The 24330-nt window shown below is 40.7% G+C and overlaps 1 protein-coding gene across 4 annotated transcripts; it reads right to left on the minus strand.

The window, feature by feature from the left end:
• Positions 1-690: 690 nt before the first annotated feature.
• prkacba (protein kinase, cAMP-dependent, catalytic, beta a) lies at positions 691-23820 on the minus strand. Of its 4 annotated transcripts, XM_046298118.1 has the most exons (11): positions 23453-23820; positions 11055-11063; positions 10330-10391; positions 6944-7072; positions 5200-5298; positions 3512-3594; positions 3210-3336; positions 2910-3005; positions 2646-2768; positions 2170-2334; positions 691-1836 (listed from the first exon to the last, which is right to left on the minus strand). In XM_046298118.1, exons 1-11 carry the CDS (start codon positions 23496-23498, stop codon positions 1711-1713), a joined length of 1065 nt encoding a protein of 354 aa, XP_046154074.1. In that variant the 5' UTR covers positions 23499-23820; the 3' UTR covers positions 691-1710. The 4 variants fall into 4 exon arrangements, with proteins under 4 accessions (XP_046154074.1, XP_046154076.1, XP_046154073.1 ...); XM_046298120.1 differs by lacking the exon at positions 11055-11063 and having other exon boundaries at positions 23453-23819; XM_046298117.1 differs by lacking the exons at positions 11055-11063; positions 23453-23820 and adding an exon at positions 12697-12968.
• Between the last annotated feature and the right edge of the window lie 510 nt (positions 23821-24330).

Below are 24330 nucleotides of genomic sequence, written 5' to 3' on the forward strand. Positions count from 1 at the left end.
GTAACCGACTTCAGTGGTCAAATGCTCACCTTAGATGGCCACTGGCACGCTGGAGAAGTGCACTCTTCATAGCTAAATCCAGGTTTCAACTATACCAGGCAGATGGCAGACAGCGTGTATGGTGTCGTGTGGGCAAGTGGTTTGCTGGCGGTGGGGTTATGTATGGGAAGGCATAAGCTACGATCAACAAACACAATTATATTTATCGATGGAAAATTGAATGCAGAGATATCATGAGACGATCCATTATTGTGCCATTCATCTGCCGCCATCACCTCATGTTTCAGCATGATAATGCACAACCCCATGTCACAAGGATCTGTACACAATTCCTGGAAGCTTGAAATATCCCAGTTCTTAAATGGCCTGCATACTCACCAGACATGTCATTCATTGAGCATGTTTGGGATGCAGTGGATCGATGTGTACGAGAGTATGTTCCAGTTCCTGACAATATCCATCAACTTTGCACAGCCATTGAAGAGGAGTGGGACAAATTCCACAGGCCACAACCAACAGCCTGATCAACTCTATGCGAAGGAGATGCGTCCATTGCACTGCATGAGGCAAATGGTGGTCACACCAGACACCAGACTGGTTTTCGGATCCACACCACTACTTTTTTTTAAAGGTGTCTGTGACCAACAGATGCATGCATATCTGTATTCGCAGTCATGTGCAATCAATAGATTAGAGTCCAATGAATTTATTTCAATTGACTGATTTCCTTATATGAACTTTAACTTAGTAAAATCTTTGAAATTGTTGCATGGTTTCGTTTATATTTTTGTTCAGTTAAAGCCCATAAGTTTCCTACCCCTCTTGGGGTTGTTGTACCTTAAAATAGATCATCTCACTTCATCTCACTTCATCTTAATTTGAATACAATACCTTCTCGGAGGTTAAAAAAATAAAAATAAAATGCCCCATGACCTGACAAGTAAAACATTGCTACAAATGATAAATTAAACATATCACAGGTTTTTGCTTTGTAATTAGGTTTGCTTTGCTACTACTGTACCCCTCATCAAGGACTGCATGCCCATGTGACTGTGGTATTGTATTGAGTATTTTCCTTTTCTGACATCCATTTCGTTTTAAAAAGATACTGTATCTTTATATTATGCAGAAAGACACAGTCTACTTCTTAAGGACAGCAAAATGTTTAGGATTATAGACTGGGCCAAGAAAGTTGAATTAAACCTAAAACAAACACTGACGTGTAGGCCTAACACACAAGAACTGGCAAGAGTCACTAGCAAGAACTAGGAGCAACTTAAAAATCACTACTATGTGTAATACCACCTACTACAGACAGTAACTCTTTGTGCCACTATAAAATGGGCATTTCATTGGTTTTTGTCTTGCTTTGCAAATAATCACTTGGTTTAAAATGGAGGGAAGGAGGGGGGGATTCTTTAAAGCAACAAATGTTTTAAAAACAAAGCAGGAAACAAAAGACAAAAAACATGGTCTACCTAGTATTTTTGTTTTGTGTCGCAGCACGAGGGGTGTCTGCATAATGTGCCTGTGTATACGTTTAGTGCTAACTGCACGCGAGGAGGATCATGGCAAGAAGGACCTCATTCAACCTTGTGGAATGAAGGAACTAGGCAATTGTTTTGAATGCGTTGTGTCTCAGCTCCACCCTCAACAGACTGCAAAAATCCCAATACATGTGAGACCTTATGGAACGCCTGCCTCCCCTTGCTAGAATTCGGAAAACTCCTTCGCACACTTTTCTGTGTCGGACACACGGACATCCTCCTCTTCGTAGTCGTCAAAGTTGCTTGTGTCTCCTGGTCCTCTGCACTTTGGTATGAAGGGAGCTTCCACCTGAAAGGCAACAGGACAAGTGTGTGAGTGGCTCTAAAGACCACAATACAATCACAACAGCTACACATTGTTTATGTAAGGCAATCAATCTATGTTGGTGATGAGGGTTAGAGGGGAAAGTTCTGAACTCCCAACATCCTTGCCTACAAGCCTCGCAAGGTCTTTATAATGCAAAGGTGTTATATCTGGCAGTGTTTTTATGACGGTAAAGCTCATATTTAATTACACCTGGAATGTCAATCTTTCTGGGGATACATAATGTGTTACCTGTTGTTTTTACTGTTCCAAACTAACCGTGGTTATTTCACACTTAAACTAACGATCGAGACATACCTTCCTCTCATAGATTGCGATCCAGTCCGTTGTGGCAAACCACTTGTGGTTCTTGATGTCATTCACCCCATTCTTCAGGTTGCCGTAGCGCTTCGTCAGGTCCACCTGGAGCAGGTTCCTCAGCAGGTCTTTCAAGTCTGAGCTGAAATGGGAGGGGAATCGTACCTGGAACACAGGAGAGGAGTTGGGCTTTAACTGTGGAGCTTATTGTTAAAATGTGGATAAAAGTCACTGGGACGATAGAAACACGCACAGCAATGTTGGCAAATAACCAGAACATCAAGGGACACCATATAGGCTAATAGCTGTCATTTTTGACAGTAGGGGCCGCTGCAAAATATATAGGTAAATCACCCCTGTGAAGAAAGTTTTATAGGACACTAATACGTATGCAATAGTTTTGCATAACATTCAAGAGCGCATGGTGTCCGGTAACATGTCAGTCCAGACTACACATAACATCAACTCCTGCATACCTTGCCAGACACGATCTTCTCGTAGATCTGGATTGGCTGATCAGCAAAGAATGGAGGGTACCCGGCAGCCATCTCGTAGATCAGGACTCCCAGTGCCCACCAGTCCACAGCTTTGTTGTAGCCCTAGCAGAGTACAGCAGAGAAAACAATCTTCAGCGACTTTCTTTGCACATACTGTGCAAACAACTAATTCATATCTACAGGTAGGTTGCAAACAGTCAAACACACGATGTACAGCACGCTATATTGGACACGATGGCCCACCTTGCTGAGGATGATCTCTGGAGCCAGGTACTCAGGAGTTCCACACAATGTCCAGGTCCTGCCTTTTACTCTTTTGGCAAAGCCAAAGTCTGTGACCTGAAACAGACCAACAAGGGCATTAGAACCATGTAATAATAACAGTCCAGATTTGCATAGGGCAAATTTGCATGGGCTGTCAACGGTAATGTGATGTCGAACCTCTCATTATTTGCTACTCAATCTCAAGACAGAAGTCTTAGATGAGAGTTCATAGACAACAAATGCGGATATACTTTGGTTTGGATATCGCTGTATCTGTACCTGGATGTACCCTTGGTGATCAATGAGAAGGTTTTCAGGCTTCAGGTCTCTGTAGATAAGGTCTAGCGAGTGGAGGTACTCAAAAGTGAGTACTATCTGAGCTGCATAAAACCGTGCGTGATGTTCACTGAAGAAAGAAGAAGAAAAATGTAAGTTGACGTGATGTCAAACGGGTGAAAAAAAATGAAACCAAAGACAACAGAGCACAATACCTTATAATTCATAGATTGTGCCCATTATTTTGTATCTCAAGTATACAGACATACCAGGCTATGAACATGGTGTCAAAACTTTCGATTCACCTGAACCTCCCGATGCGTCTCAGATGCGAGAACATTTCTCCTCCTGGAACGTACTCCATCACCATGTAGAGGTTGGAGTTATCCTATGGTTCAAATAAAGTTAGAACACACACACTTACCGTGGGTTGAAATTGATACGATATTTTTTTGTCGAAATGTACAAGGACTATTCCAACATATTTGCAAGTAGAACGATAAATTACAATAAATATTGGAATTAGATATTTCTATAAATAATTAACACAGCCGTTCACAAAGGAAAGATGTTACTGCAGCAGATAAGCAACCTCTGTTGCTGGGTGGGATGGGAGGAATGGGTCTCAGGGTTATCTTTGTATGCATTTATTTGATTTTCTTTGGACCTGTAAACCCCCCTCTGGAAAAAAAATAACAAAATGAAGTTGGTCACCAACTTTTTTGGTAATATTGTGATCAATGTAACTATTTTTGGATAACAATGAATACAACAATATTTGTGAATATTGGCCTATAGGCTATATTATTCACCACCTGAGGAAGTGGGAACTCAAAACACTTAGCTAGACTACTCTAAACATGATATTGTTGCTATACAGCCATATAGGCTAATTGATTCATCTATCGTACAAAAGAATTCCAGCGCTAGGCTTAGGCTACTTGATGTAGGCCTAACCACTGCAAATGGCGCGCTCCGCGGGCGCATCAAAACCAAACCATACTACAACTTACTCCAGTTGTAAAGTGGTGCCATGAATTCAATATTAAGAGGTGAGAAATAAAATACTCACAGAAAGCTGTGACTCTCCTCTCTAACTGTAACAGCAGATGCTTTGAAAACTGTAATTTTCCCGCAATTGCATTTTGAACAATGGTCATATGCTTGTGTTTCTCAGAATGCATCTCCCCCTCCTCCAGGCACACAGTGGGGAGTTAGAGAGGCTCGCTAACACAGCAGCCGACAGGAAAACAGGGACAAGCAGATACTTTTCTAGCAGGAATCAACATACTCTCCCGGGTTCGATCCCAAGCGGTGTTACAGCTGGCCGTGACTGGGAGACCCATGAGGCGGAGCACAATCGGCCCAGTGTCGTCCGGGTTAGGGGAGGGTTTGGCCGGCCAGGATTTCCTTGTCACATCATGCTCTAGCGACTCCATGTGGCAGGCCAGGCGCCCGCGAGCTGTCTTGGTCGCCAGTTGTACAGTGTCTCCTCCGACACATTGGTGCGGCTGGCATCCGGTTTAAGCGAGCAGTGTGTTAAGAAGCAGTGCGGCTTGGCAGGGTCATGTTTCGGAGGAAGAATGACTCTCGACCTTCGCCTATCCCATACAGGAGTTGCAGCGATGGGACAAGAGTAACTACGAATTGGATGTCATGAAATTTGTGAGAAAAAGGGGTAAAAAGTACCCTTTTTTTTTTTTACAGGAACCAACATAATGCATAGGCTATTACTGTCAACGAAATAACGGTTTTAGAACAATCTACAGCACGTGTCCAAATCATTCCACGGAGGGCCGGGTATCTGCAGGCTTTCTTTGAGACCCCTGATTTACAGTAACATTGTGTAGCAAAATCACAGAAAATGGCTGGGGTACCAAGGAAGGCCATTTTTGGTTTATCATCCAAGCTCTATTAGCAGGATAACACTGCTCATCTTTTTCACCAATTTTAATGGTGCACATTTTAGGACATCCTACTGCTGCTGACATACCTTGAAGGAATACTCTAGTCTCACGAGAAAGGGGAAGGACACCGCCTGCAGTATTCTCTTTTCGTTTAGCGTGTGTTCTATCTGCTTCAGCTTCACCACCTGTGAGAACAATGAGAGAGGAGGCATAACGATGAGGAGAGGAGGCATAACGATGAGGAGAGGAGGCATAACGATGAGGAGAGGAGGCATAACGATGAGGAGAGGAGGCATAACGATGAGGAGAGGAGGCATAACGATGAGGAGAGGAGGCATAACGATGAGGAGAGGAGGCATAACGATGAGGAGAGGAGGCATAACGATGAGGAGAGGAGGCATAACGATGAGGAGAGGAGGCATAACGATGAGGAGAGGAGCACAATAGTACAGAGAAAAGTCACCAGTCATCTGATAAAACTAATGCATGTGAGCTTACCACTAATGAAGAACATGTGACCACATCCCAAAGAAGAATTTATAGTGGTGGCTAACTTTGGAGATCAAGGAATGAGTGCCTGGGCAATAGGCAACGTTTGTAGTACTTTAGTCTATTTAAAAAATAAAAAAAAGTTTTACATGCATTGAACGTGCAACTTACAATTGGCTCATTCATCCCCCTCCTCTCCCCTGTAACTATTCCCCAGGTCGTTACTGTAAATGAGAACGTGTTCTCAGTCAACTTACCTGGTAAAATAAAATAAATAAACTGGACCTATGTAGCATATTTGTTTGTCAGAATGCTAGTAGTCAGAATGCTAGTAGTGGGAACATGTGATGCTTACAAATCTACACACGAGAATAAAGAGAACAAAGTGTTTGCCTTTCCACATAAATTAATTTGATACACAGCAAAATAATAATGTAAGAGACAATATCAAGAGAACATCCCTACTACATTTGGTGGCAGCCAATGCGATCTAGTCACCACAAGGCAGCACCATTTACGATGATCAGGGCAATTAAATATCAATAGGACAGTCCAATTGCTAATCTTTAACAGCTTTATAATACAGCATTATGTGGTAAAAATACCACAGTGTAGGTTTAAAGCCAAACTGTCAAGAGGTCATAGGTTCAAAAGACACGTCAGTCACCGTTTGAAACCTGCATGGGACTGACATTTCATAAAATATCCTTCAAGTTAACAGACCCAAAGCAGGCAGCTGAAAAAAGTTACTCTGTAGCTAACAAAATATTGTTGCCTCAATGACTGGTTTATATTTTTAATTCAGATTTTCAACAAGTTTCCCCTGCTCTCACTGTACATTTTTAATGTGTATGCTAGGCCCAAACATTTTAACTGAAACAGTGAGAACCGTTTAGTTCTGACCATCATGTGCCTTGATGTAAGATCAAGTTAACCAAAAAAATATACCAGTGCTATAACAAGCGTACAGGATCTCTCATACTGTCTCATTAAGTTTCACTTTAAAAATGTCAGGCAAAAAAATACAAGATTTATTTTGTGGTTAACCAAGCCTCACAGCACCTAAGATGTATTTCCATTTCCTTTTGAACTAGTGTAAACCCATACTAGATAAAGCCAGGCTTTCTCTGACACCAGCCAACTTTACTGTCCTAGGTGATTTAACCAGCCTAGGTTTTGTTCAACTTCATTCAAAACAAAACAGGGTCATGTTCATTAGGCACTAAACGGAAGAAAGCAAACTGAAACAGGGAAGGGCTACCTGGACATACCCAAAAAGGAATGCTCATTTTCTTTTTCCGTTATCTAACCTAATGAACACAACCCAGTGCATGTACCCACTTTCTGTTTGTCCAGGATCTTCATGGCGTAGAACTGTTCTGTTCCTTTATGTTTCACCAACATCACTCTACCGAACGAGCCTGTGCCCAGAGTCTTCAGCCTGTCAAAGTCATCTAGTCCAGTTGTGCTCTGAGGAGGAAAACACATCCTTAAAATGTGACAGCAAACAACAGTGAGCCGACATTAAAGTTGAAATTGAATACAGGGCAGCACACTTTAATGAAGGTAATTGTGCAGCGTTTACAGTCTATGCGATCTCCGCAAAGAACGGGTAATATGCCTTTAATTAAAAAGGCACATTGTAGGCTGCTCATAGACTGTAGAAAGAATGGACGGAGCCATCGATGTAGTCTGCCCATCGTTTACTTTGTGACGTCTCAGTGGCACATTTGAAGATCAGGAAGTGTCTTTTTAGCGTGTTGCCATCATGCTTCGTGAAAGAGTTTTTGGAACATTGCATGCGCAGTTTGAGCAACTCTAGGAAGTGATGTTCAGTGTTCTTCCAAGGATTTTTTTAACAAGGTGGTGCTGCTGAGTACAAAAGCCAGAGATTTTTGAATTTTTAAACACCAGTAAAGTGAAGGTTGAGCCATTTTGAATGTTCTATTGTTTTTGTGCATCTCTGAGTGATGTTCTATCGATTCTCTGGGTCATTTTATGTTTATGTGAGTTATTGGTGTTCGAGCAGGCAGAAATACGGCCGGTATTACGTAGCACCGTAAGTAAGTCGCTCTCACAGCATTGTAAGTTAAGAATAGGACTTTTAGATTGCGAAAACGTCTATCGTACAAGTCAGATTTTAATGCTGGCCGATGAGATCCTCCAGAGTTATGACTTCTCTCGAATGAGCCATTGAACATATTTTTACGATATTCCTACCTTGAGAAATGTGTCGTTTAACTAGCACATTTTTCCTATTTGTCTGCCTCTTTATCCAGGGTGCATTGCATGGTAGAGTTGCCAGAGATACAGTTAAAGTCGGAAGTTTATATACACTTAGGTTGGAGTCATTAAAATGTGTTTTTCAACCACTCCACAAATTTCTTGTTAACAAACTATAGTTTTGGCAAGTCGGTTAGGACATCTACTTTGTGCACGACAAGTAATTTTTCCAACAATTGTTAAGACAAGTTTATTTCACTTATAATTCACTGTATCACAAATCCAGTGGGTCAGAAGTTTACATACACTAAATTGACTGCGTCTTAGCTTGGAAAATTCCAGAAAATGATGTCATGGATTTAGAAGCTTCTGAAAGGCTAATTGACATAATTTGAGTCAATTTTCAATGACGGCCTAGGAACAGTGGGTTAACTGCCTTGTTCAGGGGCAGAACAACATTTTCACCTTGTCAGCTCTGGGATTCGATCTTGCAACCTTTCGGTTACAAGTCCAACACTCTAACCACTAGGCTATTCTAACTGACCCAAGACAGGACATTTTTACTAGGATTAAATGCCAGGAATTGTGAAAAACTGAGTTAAAATGTATTTTGCTGAGGTGTATGTTAACCTCCGACATCAACTGTATTATAGAAAGGAAATAGGAATCTAATGAATGAAGGAACGTATAACACCCCACCCAGCAGACTGTCGACCAATCATGTTCACGTTGTCATGCAGTTGCTAAGCTAATCGTCACACAATCCTTTCTCCAAGTCAGTGTATATGTCGAGAAACCTGCCCAATTTCCTCAAAAGCACATAATGCCACGATTCCAAAGCTATACGATACTACAGATAGCAAGATGATTATCTCACATTTTGGAAGATATTGGTAATGTTATACTTCTTGTTGACAAGATTCTTGCTAATGTTTCTCACTCCATGGAGTGCGCACTTTGGTAGCAAAATCGCCCAGAATGCACCGTGTGGCACATTGACATGGCGTGGGCACCGTTTCCCTATCTCCTCAAAAGTATGTGCCTTTGCGAATGTTAGACTCTACTCTGGCTGGCAACGAAAGATGGCAGAAGCGGATGATGAAGTGGATTCTGAATACAATGGCGGTAGAATCAAGCAGAATTGGAGTATTGTCAAAAAAAATTGAAAACTGCCAGTTCTGCCTATGAATATTATTATTATTTGACCATGCTGGTCATTTATGAACATCTTGGCCATGTTCTGTTATAATCTCCACCCGGCACAGCCAGAAGAGGACTGGCCACCCCTCATAGCCTGGTTCCTCTCTAGGTTTCTTCCTAGGTTTGGCCTTTCTAGGGAGTTTTTCCTAGCCACCGTGCTTCTACACCGGCATTGCTTGCCGTTTGGGATTTTAGGCTGGGGTTCTGTACAGCACTTTGAGATATCAGCTGATGTACGAAGGGCTATATAAATACATTTGATGATTTTGATTGAAAAATCTCGTATGAGTAGTGTATGTTAATGAGGAGCAGCTGAGCAGAGTCCCAATCATGAAGAAACCATTGGAGTTAACCAAAATGGTGGAGAGAGTGCTGGGTAAAATGAAGGCTGTGAGGATCCTGGGAGGGGCTTATTATAATTTAGAAACATTCTCAGTGAAGCCCTTCGTGTCCTTACCAGGGTCTTAACCTGACCGCAGTTTGGCGTCACAACCAACTTCAGTGGGCAAAAGCTCACCTTAGACAGCCACTGGCATGCTTGAAGTGTACCTTTACAGCTAAATCCCAGTTTCAACTGTACCGGGCAGATGGAAGATCGCGCGTATGGCGTTGTGCGGTAGAGAAGTTTGATGATGTCAACATTATGAACAGAGTGACCCATGGTGGCGATGGACTTATGGTATGGCATAAGCTACGTACAACAAACCCAATTGCATTTTATAGATGGCAATTTGAATGGACAGAGATACCGTGACGAGATCCTGAGACCCATTGTAGTGTCATTCATCCGCTGCCATCACCTCATGTTTCAGCATGATAATGCACGACTCCATGTCGCAAGGATCTGTGCACAATTCCTGGAAGCTGAAAATGTCCCATTGAGAACTTATGGGATGCTCTGGATCGACGTGTTCCAGTTCCTGCCAATATCCAGCAACTTCACACAGCCATTGAAGCGGAGTGGGACAACATTTCACAGGCCATAATCAACAGCCTGATCAACTCTATGCGAAGGAGATGTGTCGCGCAGCATGATGCAAATGGAGGTCACACCTGATACTGACTGGTTTTATGATAACGCCCCTATTTCTTTTTTTTTTTTTTTTTAAAGGCATCTGAACATCTGTATTCCCAGTCGTGTAAAAATTCATAGATTAGGGCCTAATTTATTTATTTAAATTGACTGACTTCCTTATATGAACTGTAACTCCATAAAATCTTTGAAGTTGTTGCGTTTTATATTTTTGTTCAGTGTAGTATTTTGTTACCTATGGGAAAGAAGTATTTTGTTATTGATCTCTTACCTGTGGTGGGCACTCCCATTTTCGTAAAAAATCTTCTTTGGCTTTAGCTAAGAACTCTTTCACTGAAAGGTGAAGAAAGAAGACAATTAGCACAGAATAAACAAAGTGTTATTAGAATAAACCTGCAAAGTGTTTTGCAGGTTAGACAGGTCTATAGAGCTATTGCATTTCTACTTAGATCAGAGTTGCTGGGTATCTAACAGTCAACATGTTCAGGGGATCACACTAACTACATAAACCGTTAGTAAGGTCAGGCCAAAGTAAAGTACCAGGTAGAGGTACTGTACTTAAAACATCTTTATTAGCTAGCAATTTACATTGAAGAGATGCAAAGAGCACTCACAGGCTTTATAGAAAGCCAATTCAAAGAGTAACAACGGTGCATTCGTTTCAGAGGGTTAACACTATTGAAGGGGGAAAAAATGTCATTAAAATTCAGCAAAAGTTTTAAAAGCCACAGCAAACTAACTACAGTGCAGGCATAGAAAGTGCTTTGCAGAAACCACAGCAGACACGAGCAGTCCATAGTCACCGAGGAATGACAAAGTAATTGGCTAAATCCATGAGTTAGTCATGATGTTCCTATTGAAGAAAAGCCACACATTTTCTACTGTTTTAGCAGCAGCCAGGTTGTAGTCCTAGCCTATTTGTTGAATGATATCTAGGCTATTGGCTGTCTGCTCCCTCTGTGACTTAGGACAGCTTATGGAAGAGAATGCGCATACCAAAAGTCTCTAGTTCACCAAGGTTTTTTCAGGAACATTCACCCACATGGAAGGAAATGATGAAGAGGAGAAAGAGGGAAGAAATGTTTATGTAAAAACAATAATATTAGCTAGATACTTAAGTGGGTTAGATGTAACAACAAAATTACATTGGGGAAGACAACATAAGACTGTGCAATTTCAAATAGCCTAACTCAAATGGATTAGCCTGAAACCACTGGAGTTGGGGGGAATCTCAGTTTAATAAATAAACATGGATTTAATTCATTAATTGAAAGTCCACAATCTTCACAAAATCAACTCTCAATACATGAATGTAACTTCAGTTCATTCCCTAACTTGACGATTTCAGCCCAACTATGTCTACATATCAGATTTGTCTAAATCTCAATTATGTCGCTAAAAGGCAAAAGTTAAGACTGAGCTAGCTGTTGAGCTGACAGGGTTTTCTGCATGCAGCCTAAGCCATGTCATTGGAGAACTTCCTGTCTGTCTGTAGCAGGAGTTGTAGCTCACTGCTGTAACTACACGATAATAGGGGCGTCTATTTCCATGGGCCTCTCATGTCTGACATGATAGTAGGCCTAACTGGTAAGGGAGACTACATCTCTCACTAGCTGTTTGAAAGCTCACTGACCCCTCTGACATTGAACGTAACATAGGACTGTTAAGGATAGATCATTAGAAAGAGGAGAAAAAAGTGTTTAAAATAAAAAATAAAAATTAGAATAGAATACAAACCATCCACCCTCCCCGGCCAAGAAGTGGCACAAAGAAAATGACAGGACAGAGAGATCTCATTCAGCCGAGGCAACAGAGACTGCAACAATGATGCTGCGCATTTACAATATACATTACACGTTGATGACAGTGCAGTTCGTGTACGATGCATCATCGAAGTTACAAAGAAGGTTTTAAGAAGAACAAATAGCTACATAGACCTAGTTACTGGTGTGTTTTATTCCTGGTGAATTCAATACATTATCTAATAACTTCCTGACTTTGGGCACTGGATTCCAGGGCACGTAGCACTAGGTAGTGTTTTATGGGACTGACTCCGTCCGTGTAAGAACGAACTTAACTCTCCATGCAATTTTAGATCCATGGTGAAGATCAACCGAATGCTTCTATAGTTCGTAACATTGAGGAATCAAGCAAGTTCCATGGTTGTCATATGACAAGAAAAAAAACAATGAAAACAAAGTTTCAGTGGGTCACTTCTGGTTTCATACCATTTGCTTCTGTTAAAACTTTAGTGTGTTTTAAGATTAATCTTTTGTTTTTTCAGACCCTATGTGCCTTTAGTTTAGCCTAAAGCACCAGTCTGGTCTCACTCTGGTTTAATTATCAGCCCTGACAAGTTTGAAGGAAACACAAGGCTCAGTTAAAGCGTATTGACTCATTTAGAAAAAGCACCAAAAAGTCAAGTGTTACTGTGTCCATGTAGCCATAAAGATACCAGGGGTGTATTCACTAGAAACTTAATATTTACTGGTTAGGGTTTTGCCAACGTTGACGTCAGCAATAATCAAATAAAAGCAGCTACACAAGTTGAGAGTTTGAGCTCGTCTAATAATTAGACCCACTTGGTTACACCTGCCTATTTTGATAGCTACAGCATGAAGAGCACACAGTAACTTACTCAACTTATCCCAAATGATGGTGAACTCTGAGACATGAGGCCCCTCACTCTCCTGGGCTTTTTGCTCTTGGTTGCCTTTGCGATACCTGTTGAAGAATCGGCTGGCAAGGTCGTCCAGCTTTAGGAAGGAATGATCCTTTCCCTGGGCCATTTAGAATTGAAATGGCGTTTTTCCCTTCCCAACGACTAGATCAAACTTCCAGCTAAAAGGTAACCAAACCGTTTTTCAACTGGAGGCCATACAGAGTGATATACACTTCCTGTTTGTGATGAATTGCAAACTGCGATGCTTGACTAACCACACACTAACATAGTATGGGCTTCCTGTTCAACTGTACTTCAGTTCTTGTAAAAGAAAGCCGCTTCAGAACTCTAGACCACCGTCTAAACTATTTTCACTTTCATACTAGATTTTAACAGCAAGAATTTGTTTAAAAAACGTACAAAAACATTGCATCACAAAACGATGCACTGTGTTCAAGAACGTTCAATATTTTGTAAGCAATACATCTAGGTCTATGATATAGGCTATTTAAACAAAGGTGATATTGCTCTCTAGTGGTAATGCATAAAGGTTCTCCAGAGTTTTATAGTCTGTTGCATGCCCATCACTACAACTTGATAACATTATTTTTATTAGATTACATTTTAGAATGGACAAATAATACATCTGGTACCTGTAGAATATGTAGAAGAAAATATACAGTACCAGTCAAAAGTTTGGGCATACCGTCTCATTCCAGGGGTTTTCTTAATTTTTAAATCTTTTTTAATCTTAATCTTGTACATTGTGGAATAATAGTGAAGACATCAAAACTACGAAATAACACACATGAAATCATGTAGTAACAAAAAGTGTTAAAAAATCGAAATATATTTTATATTTGAGATTCTTCAAAAGTAGCCACCCTTTCCCTTGATGACAGCTTTCCACACTCTTGGCACTGTCCCCCAGTCATAACGCTTTTGTGTGGAACTTGGTTTTCAAAATAAACTTTATTTTATTGTCAAGCAGTCAGAGGCAATATCTTAGTCATATAACCAAGCAAAGATATCCCCTCTTTCTAAATAGATATTTCCATCTTCGTCCATGAAACCAATCGCATGTGCATTTTAGAATGGCACTTTCCCACAAATGACATTTTGGAACATTTGCGCATACCGCCATGTGGGGCACATTCATACCTTTTGAACCATTTGGGCTAGAGAGACACGTTTTTCAGTAAAGTAATGGTGAAGCCATGACAGTGACGAAGCTGTGCCCAGTTTTTATCTATGGCACTCAGACTGCACTAGGAAGAAATGCAGTTTGACTGTGGAAAAAGTTTCCGGCTGAAAATGAGTCTTACAGGCTACTTGACCAGTGACCGGCACTTACAGAAAACAGAGCCGTCCGTCCCTACGCTTTTGAGCAGATTCAAACCCTAATGTTACGCTTGTTTACACTGACCTGCACTGGGGTCGGAATGCAATCATGGGTACGTTAAGACACCGTGGACCCGGCGCGATATATGGGTAATGGAGTACAGTGTCATATCCAACCCCTTCATTGACGTACATTTTCTGACAAATCTCCCCCTGTCACGGATGCCATGGTTGCCCTTAGTTTGAAGATGTAATCCGGAGCATTCTAGGTTCTCTTGTCGACTCAGTCTGAATAGTTGCAATCAAATGTCAGAATTTTCTCCCTCTCCTTAGCTATCATACTCTAATCCACTAATTTCAAAACTCGGTCTTCCAGAAAGTGGAGAGCAACACTTATGCAGTTCTACTATGTGATATCTTTCAAAAAAGAAGCATTAGAAAGGAATACCTACACATGACCAACTCATATTATAGACAGAAGCGTGCAACATGGCAGACCAATCCAAACTCATCTCTCGGCATGTCCAGCTCACTCATTATCTCAGCCAATCATGGCTAGCGGAACGGTTGCTGTCGTTTTCCATGACTCAACCAACTAGGCTCGTAATTTAACAATTGTATTCGTATTTACATATGGAATAGAAGTTTGTTATTATGACACATGAAAGTTCACATATTCCAGAAGGCATTTCTGCCCCAAAAGTTCTAATGGCTCTCCTGTGAAGTAGTGACGTGCGACATACGCCTAGTTTCCTGAAACGAGTCACAATAAAGCTGTCAACGCTAAACTAATGTTGAGATGTTCAGACTGACCCAACTTTAAATGCATTCAGATTTGATATTACTTATACTTAATAATTTCACATTTGCATAAATTAACATGGTTTGAAGTAGAACCACAGTAATATAGTGGTAGCTATTTAAAATAGCCCTGCTCCTTGGTCAGTTAAGTTACAAAACCAACTTAAAACCTTTCAGGCTATCATATAATAATAGTTGTAAGAGGTTAAGAATTGTAACACCAACAGTAACTCTTGAACCGTTTCAAGCTAGAGACATCAAACCAACTTTCTCATGTTCAGGCTAACTTCAAATTCGTACCTTTTAAAAATATTTTTACTTCTGATATTGAGATGTGCCGTCTCTTTCAGATCATCATTATCACAAGTCGTCCTATAATAAATGTGGCCACATATGCTCCCGGCAGGTCCAGTTATTCAGGAAAGCTTAACACATGCTCTGCCTCCTCTCCAATCAGTGGCTATTCCTTGCACACCTCGACCATAATGCTTCAAAATTGCCAAAATGCATATAATTTTACTTTTTAAATGTATTACCTGTTATATGTGGCATGAACACAAGTCAATGTTTTATTCAGTTTAGGTTACTTCAAAAGTCTCTTGTAGGCATGTGCACATTAATCCCAAAAATAAATTCCTCAAAATGGATTAATATTAAACAGGTTTCCATCTAACCTTTTTATGAGAGTAAAGTACATATTGGATTTGTTTTTAAAGTCACAACATTATGGGCAGGCAATATTAAACTGGGGAAATTGTGTCACTTCTCTTGCGTTCATTGCACGCAGAGTCAGGGTATATGCAGCAGTTTGGGCCGCCTGGCTCGTTGCGAACTAATATGCCAGAATTTTTATGTAATTATGACATAACATTGAAGGTTGTGCAATCTAACAGCAATATTTAGACTTATGGATGCCACCCGTTACATAAAATACGGAACGTTCCGTATTTCACTGAAAGAATAAACATTTTGTTTTCGAAATGATAGATTCCGGATTTAACCATATTAATGACCTAAGGCTCGTATTTCTGTGAGATTATATTATAATTAAGTCTGTGATTTGATATAGCAGTCTGACTGAGCAGTGGTAGGCGCAGCGGGCTCGTAAGCATTCATTCAAACAGCACTTTATTGCGTTTGCCAGCAGCTGTTTATGATTTCAAGCCTATCCTGAGATTAGGATGGCAATACTAAAGTACCTATTAGAACATAACAGTCAAAGCTATATGAAATACAAATGGTATAGAGAGAAATAGTCCTATAATAACTCAAACTTCTTACCTGGGAATATTGAAGACACATGTTAATAAAAGGAACCACCAGCTTTCATATGTTCTCATGTTCTGAGCGAGGAACTTAAACCTTAGCTTTTTTACATGGCACATATTGCACTTATACTTTCTTCTCCAACACTTTGTTTTTGCATTATGTAAACCAAATTGAACATGTTTCATTATTTATTTGAGACTAAATAGATTTTATTGATATATTATATTAAGTTAAAATAAGTGTTCATTGTTCATTCAGTATTGTTGTAATTGTCATTATTACAAGAAATCTATAAAAATCAGCCGAGTATCGGCTTTCTCTGGTTCTCTAGATTGTGCCCATAGGCGACGTTGTTGCCAGTGATGTCTGGTGAGGACCTGCCTTACAACAGGCCTACAAGCCCTCAGTCCAGCCTCTCTCAGCCTATTGCGGACAGTCCGAGTCCTGATGGAGGGATTGTGAGTTCCTGGTGTAACTCGTGCAGTTGTTGTTGTCATCCTGTACCTGTCCCACAGGTGCGATGTTCAGATGTACCGATCCTGTGCAGGTGATGTTACACGTGATCTGCCACTGCGAGGACGATCAGCTGTCCTTCTAGTCTCCCTGTAGCACTGTCTTAAACGTCTCACAGTACGGACATTGCAATTTATTGCCCTGGCCACATCTGCTGTACTCATGCCTCCTTGCAGCATGCCTAAGGCACGTTAAATAAGGAATGGATTAAGACTATATACATCTGTCAGAGCAGCATTGGATTAAGATACTGTGGCATAGAATAGAGTACAGTATATACATATATGGGTGATGCAAAATTTACACACAATTAAAATTAATAAGATACAGTAAAATAGTGTGGAGTGCAGTTTATACATATCAGATGAGTAATGCTAGATACGGAAAGGTTATTAAAGTGGCTAGTGATCCATTTCTAAAAGTGGCCAGTGATTCCAAATCGATGTCTATATGCAGCCGCCTCTGATGTGCTAATGATGGCTGTTCAGCAGTCTGATGGCCTTGATAGGAGCTGTTTTTCAGTCTCTTAGACCCAGCTTTGACAAACATTTGTGGGCAGTGCAGTTGCCATAAGAGGCTGTGATACAGCTTTAAAGGATGCTCTCAATTGTGCATCTGTAAAGGTTTGTGAGCGTTTTAGGAGTTAAACCAAATTTCTTCAGCCTCCTGAGGTTGAAGAGGCGCTGTGGTGCCTTCTACACCGCACTGTCTTTGTGGGTGGATCATTTCAGTTTGTCAGTGATTGTGTACACCAAGGAACTTGGTATACACAGAAGCTTTCCACCTTCTCCACTGCGGTCCAACTGCTGTTTCCTGAAGTCCACGATCATCTCCTTAGTTTTGTTGACGTTGCACGAGAGGTTGTTTTCCTGGCACCACACTCCCAGAGGCCTCACCTCCTTCCTGTCGGTTGTTTCATTGTTGTTGGTAATCAAGCCTACTACTGTTATGTCATCTGCAAACTTGATGATTGAGTTGGAGGCGTGGTTGGCCATGCAGTCATTGGTGAACAGGGAGTATAGTAGGGGGCTGAGCACACACCCTTGCGGGGCCCCAGTGTTGAGGATCAGCGAAGAGGTGTTTCCTACCTTCAACACCTGGGGGCGACCCCTCAGGAAGTCCAGGACCCAGTTGCACAGGGTGGGGTTCAGACCCAAGGCCTCAAGCTTTATGAGCTTTGAGGGTACTATGGTGTTAAATGCTGAGCTATAGTCAATGAACAGCATTCTTACATAGGTATGACTCTAGTTCAGATGGACAGGGCAGTGTGCAGGCGATTGCATTGTCTGTGGATCTATTGGGGCGGTAAGCAAATTGAAGTGGGTCTAGGGTGGCAGGTAAGGTAGAGGTGAAATGATTGATTTGGACAATTAACCTCTTTGGGCTAGAGGGCAGCATTTTGACGTCTAGATGAAAAGCATGCCCAAAGTAAACTGCCTGTTACTCAGGCCCGGAAGCTAGGATATGCATATAATTGGTAGATTTGGATAGAAAACACTCTAAAATTTCTAAAACTTAAAATAATGTCTGAGTATAACAGAACTGCTATGGCAGGCAAAACCCCAAGGACAAACCATCCCAAAAAATATATATTTTCAGCCAACCACTGATTCCAATGGCTGTCATGTTTATTATGAGGCAAAATCCTCCCAGATTGCAGGTCCTAGGGTTTCCACTAGATGTCAACAGTCTTTAGAGTTTCAGGCTTGTTTATGGAAAAATTAGTTAAAATGCCACTTAGAGACACTTATTTCTCCCATTTTGGCTGTAATGTTTTCATGTGTGTGGATAAGAGCTCGTTCTTTGTTGTTTATCTCCGGTAAAGACAATAACGATTCTCCGTCTTAAATTGTATCGTTGATTTACGTATTAGGGTACCCGAGGTTTGATTATAAACGTTGTTTGACTTGTTTGGAGAAGTTTATTGGTAACGTTTGGGATTCATTTTGTGTGTATTTTGAAGGAGGGAAACCAGTGGATTATTGAATGAAGCGCGCCAGCTAAACTGAGTTTTTGGGATATAAAGAAGGACCATTTTATGTAGCTGGGGACCTTTTTGAGTGCCAACAGAAGATCTTCAAAGGTAAAGCATTTATTATATCGCTATTTCTGACTTTCATGGCGCACCTGCCTGGTTGAATGTTTTTTATGCTTTTGTATGCGGGGCGCTGTCCTCAGATAATCGCATGGTGTGCTTTCGCCTTAAAGCCTTTTTGAAATCTGACACAGTGGCTGGGTTAACAAGACATTAAGCTTTATTTTGATGTATGACACTTGTATTTTCATGAATGTTAAATATTTATATTTCTGTCATTTGAATTTCGCGCTCTGCAATTTCACCGGATGTTGTCGAGGTGGGTCTCTAGCGGAATGCCTGCGCCAGAAAGGTTAATAGACAATGCAGTAAATTAAACATCCGTCACGTCCAGGACCGGAGTCTACGCAGACCGGTGCACCATAGCCAATCAGAGCTGTAGAAGTTATTTTTGCAAACAAGCCATTGCCACAGGCATGACATCTTTCATTTTGAACTGGACTGTGTATTTACAGGCAGTTGCAACAGAGCAACTTTAGATCATGAGAACGCATTTATGAAAGCCACAAAATACACCCGAATGGATTAATGCTAATACCTGACTTGTTTCAGGAAACAAGGCATATGACGCATTTCACTGGAGGCATTTGAACATAAACATGCATTCTGAAACATGTGAACTTTCATGTGCCTTAAACTTGTACTCAATCCATAAACACGAATACATTGTTTAATTACGAGCCTCCTTAGTTTAGTCACGGAAAAAGAAACCGTCCCACTAGCCATGATTGGCGTGCTGTTATGCGAGCTGATCAGTATGTGTTGCTACTCCTTTCTACCGTGCCATTTTTTAAAGATATAACTTTAGACATCAAGAACTACAAAAGTTTTGCTACTTTTCTTAACATTGATGCCCTGAATTTAGCAGGCGCTATTGACATATCAGTTGGAAAAAGTTATGGGCTACTTTCTGCACAACGCTGTCCAAACAAGATGTTTCACTACAACAAAACGGAGTTAAATGGTTCCAGTCTGCCGTGATATTGCAAGTTAACGCATACTGCTAGTTAGCAAGCGAACGTTAGCTTGCTGGCTCACTAGCTTACGTTACGTGTATGATCTGCGTAGTAATATTATTCAAATCAGAAATCTATTTGCGTTGCTAGTTACAGCCTAATCTTAGCTAGCTAACATTGAACGTAGTTTCTACCTGCAGATCCATACTACAGCTATGACAATGTTGGTATTGGTAGCAGTAAGAGTTGAGATTATGCCTGTTCATTGTTTAGCAAGCTACCTACCTGGCTAGCTACATGTCTAAAAAGACTCCACTTCGGCCAGATTATTACATCACCCATCAAATTAGCCAGGTGTTTCTGGGAGTGATTACAGCCATCTATTGTGTTTCATTAACATGTCTAGACAATAGTGACCCATCCACTTAGCTCGATGTGGCTGGGGTTTGGTAATTGCATATCCTTCACATGACCCATCAATTTAGACAAGTGGGTCGGGTAAGTGTCATCTAATAATTATAAAATATTTTTATCTGGACACTTTTTGTTTTTGATATTGCTACTATGCAAGTAGTATCTCTACCGTTTACACCTTCTGTATCCTGTGACAAATAAAAGTAGATTTGATTTGATATAGCCTGTTTACCACATTGCCTCACATGTGAATACTTTAAGAAATGGGTGGGGGTAAGGCTTAAGAGAGGGTAAACAATGCTGTATGAGTTTAGACCAATGCCGTTGGGGGTACGCCAAATAAAATGTTTCACATTTAAAAAAATACAAAAGTAATTTTTTACATTTTTTTCCTTCACATTTTCAAACAGTCCATGTATATTTTGCAACTAGGCTATACATTTGGGCGAGGTTTCTCTCGCCTGAGTAGTTTCACTGCCAAAAATAAAAGTTACACCATCTAGTGTTCAGCGAAATAACAGAATGACAAATACAGGTAGCCGAGTCAAACAATTGAAATCCAATCACATTACCCATTACTCTCTCGCAGGAATTCCACTACAGGTCTGTATGAGCCAAACGTAGCTGCTGCTCACGTTGGTATCTGTACTGATGACGCAAAAGCCATGACAGGGAAACATAGTGGAGTGGGAACGCGTGTGCAAGCAGTTGCTCCCGATGCCACTTGGGTACACTGCAGCATACACTGAGGCTCTTGCTGCCAAGGGAATGCCTGAATGAAAATGGTTAACTGTTAAAGCAAGGCCCCTGAACTCTCGTGTATTTTCTGCACTATGCAATGATGTGGGCAGTGACCATGTAACGCATTTACAACATACAGAAGTGCGCTGGTTATCAAGGGGCAAAGTATTGACACTTTTTTTTAATTGAGAGACAAGCTTAAAGTTTTCTTTACGACCATAATTTTCACTTGTCTGACCACTTGCGTCATTACGAGTTTCTCACATAACTGACCTATCTGGGTGATGTTTTTTCTCGCCTGAATAATCTGAATCTAGGATTACAGGGACGCATCACATCTATATTAAATGTGCGGGACAAAATTGAGGCTATGATTAAGAAGTTGGAGCTCTTTTCTGTCTGCATTAACAAGGACAACACACAGGTCTTTCCATCATTGTATGATTTTCTTGGTGCAAATGAACTCAAGCTTATGGACAATGTCAAATGTGATATAGCGAAGCACCTGCGTGAGCTGGGTGCGCAATTACGCAGGTAATTTCCAGAAATGGACGATACAAACAACTGGATTCAGTCTACTTAACGATATCTGAACAAAAAAGCCTCATCGAAATTGCAACAGGCGGTTCTGTGAAATTTCTATTTAATCAGAATAGGGCTGCGCTCAGAGTTTCTTGCCTTGGCAAATAGCGCTATTAAGACACTGATGCCCTTTGCAACCACGTACCTATGTGAGTGGATTCTCAGCCCTCACTAGCATGAAAACTAAATACAGGCACAGACTGTGTGGAAAATGATTTAAGACCGAGACTCTCCAATACAACATAGCAGAGTTATGTGCATTCTTTCAAGCATTATTAACCTGTGGTGAGTTATTCACCATTTTTTATGAACAAATAAAGTTTTTTTATGTAAGATGGCTAAATAAAGAGCAGCATTATTGATGATTATTATTTGTGCCCTGGTCCTACAAGAGCTCTTTGTCACTTCCCAAGAGCCGGGATGTGATAAAAACTCACTCATTCTTATGTTAAATAAATAGATTGTATAGTGTGTGTGTGGCAGGCTTAAAATGACGGCACAAAACTAAATTTGAAAGTGCGCCGACCCTGGTCCTAGAGGGGGTAAGCAACTGGAGGGTGAATGTTTGAAGTGGCACGGGACTATAACAAGTTTGGGAACCACTAGTGTAGACAAAGAAGAGCTCTCCAGTTGGTGTACCAAAACATTCAAGGGCCATTTTCTCAAAAGTGGGGTTACAAGTTTATCAACTTTCAAAGCATGCAATGTATGATAAACTATTTTCTAGCTCCGAGTCTCTACTTTTATAACAATTTCTAGTGTTGCTGTATAAGAGCGAATCTAGGCATTCGGTCATGTGTCAACGCCCTGGGAGTCCTCTTATATTTGGGAACATCACAGTCCTATAGATCAAACAACCATGGCAAGGTAGGCTAGCACCTTCAGACAAGAGTGCTCTGAAATCGGAGTACATAGCTTGCCAGAGTGACTTTGCGAACACAAGCGATATGCTAACTGGACAACAGTCGTTCAGTATAGCTAGCGAGCAAAGTTATTCACATTTCTTGCTAGTTAACTAAATGACACGTGCATCTCTAGCTGTGTAGCTACTGAAAAACGATACAAGGGGGAAAAAGTCAGTCAGTCATCCACTCCTCCAATGAATGACATTACGCCCCGCTAGCAGCTAGCTAGATAACTAGCTAACATTAGGCTCTGTTTTTAGCTTGCTACATAAATGCATATTAGTTATGGCTGACTTGGGATCATTGCCCTTGCTAGTTTGATTAATTGACATTCCCTGCCTTAGTTACCTTTGTCCATGTTATTGAGTCATTGAAACTTTAACAACCTGAAAATGTATTGGTGAATATGAATCATGCATTGAACTGCATCCATTTATTCTGCCACTAGACTCATGCCTACTAGACTCATGTGTAGCAGTAACTTACATCATGGAATGTTGAGTTTTACATTTTTAAAACTTCAAAGTTGGTTTTGTATTATAAACTGGGAATATTATATATTTTACTGAAATTATGAACTGATGATTGTCTGTTTCATATTTGCAAAGTAGTTAAAACGCCTGACTTTAATGTCAGCGGTTTTCTTAAATAAAAAACGTTAGCAAACAGTTCAAGTTACCACGTTATAGTAACGTTAACTACTTTACTTACGTAGCTGCTAAATTAGGTAGCTGGTTATCTAACTATAGTAACTGGACAGCCAATGTCTTCGTGAATATCAACATTTAACATGCAAATTGTTATTTACTGTCTGACACTTTCCAAAATGTTTAGCTAGCTAACGTAACTCAAACACAAATGAATTAGTATACCCTCCCTCCCCCACCCTGTTGCACCGCTGGTAGTACGACGGCCGCATCGTCTACCCAACTGTCAGTGTAGCTAGCTAGTTAGCTCGTTAACGTTAGCGCACTGTTGCTAACGATTGTTACGTTAGTTAGCTAAGCCAGTTTGTCCCCTAACGTTAGCCTGCAATCCTTTATCAAATTGGCTCTTGAAATAACGAACATCATAAGTTAGCTAGCTTTTCAGGGAAGATAGCAATAATCACTTACCGCTCTCTTGTTCGTTGCCTTTCTTAGCTGTAGCGGCGTTTCCCATCGTACTCAAATTAAGACACGGCGATATATTTGAAACGATGGTGGTGTTGATGGGTCCGTAGCTAACAAGCTATTAGTCTTCTGACAGATACTTAATGTTCTGCTTATTAGCCAACGTTACTGTAGCTGGATGGCTAACTAACATTTATTCCGTTAGTTGCACTACCGAATGGGACTCTGCCAACCCCTTTGACCTTTCTTGCAGTTTACTTTATCGTTAGATGCCTATTAGTGTAACACCTCTATGTCACTGACATAAAGACATAGTCAGGCTTTTCACCTCAGCCTGTCGTTCCACCAGCGCAACAAAAAAAACAACAACAATATTTTTGCTAACACCGGAAATTACGACAACTTAATCTTCTTCTATAATATTATGGTGGTCCGCAAACAAACGTTAGATGTGAATTCCGCCACCTACTGTACTGGAGTGTGTAGTCACTCACAGTTTAGACTAAATTAATAAAGAAACATTAAGATAAACTAAACCCTACTATCTAATCCTGTACTACAAAGAAAATAAAAAAGAGCCCTACTAACTTCAAACCCTCCCTCATCCACCAAATCCCTACACATCTATCTTTCCCTCTTCCTCATACCGGTACTTACAACAATACATCAACACATGCTTTATTGTTTCATCAACCATACACAAACCATTTGCATGCTTGCCAACCAGATATAAGGATATAATAAATGCAATGTACAATTTCCTAGCAAAAACTACTTCTTCCGTCCTAATCTGACCCTTGAATCTTAGTCCACCAACCTTTCTTTGGAGGGCATAAAAATGCCGCCCTTGGACTCTGATTCCTACCTCTGTTGCCATACAT

Source organism: Oncorhynchus gorbuscha, linkage group LG14 (assembly GCF_021184085.1).
Source record: "Oncorhynchus gorbuscha isolate QuinsamMale2020 ecotype Even-year linkage group LG14, OgorEven_v1.0, whole genome shotgun sequence".
Classification (NCBI taxonomy): Eukaryota; Metazoa; Chordata; class Actinopteri; order Salmoniformes; family Salmonidae; genus Oncorhynchus; species Oncorhynchus gorbuscha.

What these genes read in the sequence shown, in the direction of transcription:
- prkacba (XM_046298117.1), bottom strand. Translation starts at nt 12,847, where the DNA reads ATGGCCCAGGGAAAGGATCATTCCTTCCTAAAGCTGGACGACCTTGCC. An exon ending in AATGGGAGTGCCCACCACAG is followed by an intron (nt 7,073 to 10,329) that starts GTAAGAGATCAA and finishes TTTCCTCCTCAG; the next exon opens with AGCACAACTGGACTAGATGA. An exon ending in AGACGCATCGGGAGGTTCAG is followed by an intron (nt 3,337 to 3,511) that starts GTGAATCGAAAG and finishes TTCTTTCTTCAG; the next exon opens with TGAACATCACGCACGGTTTT.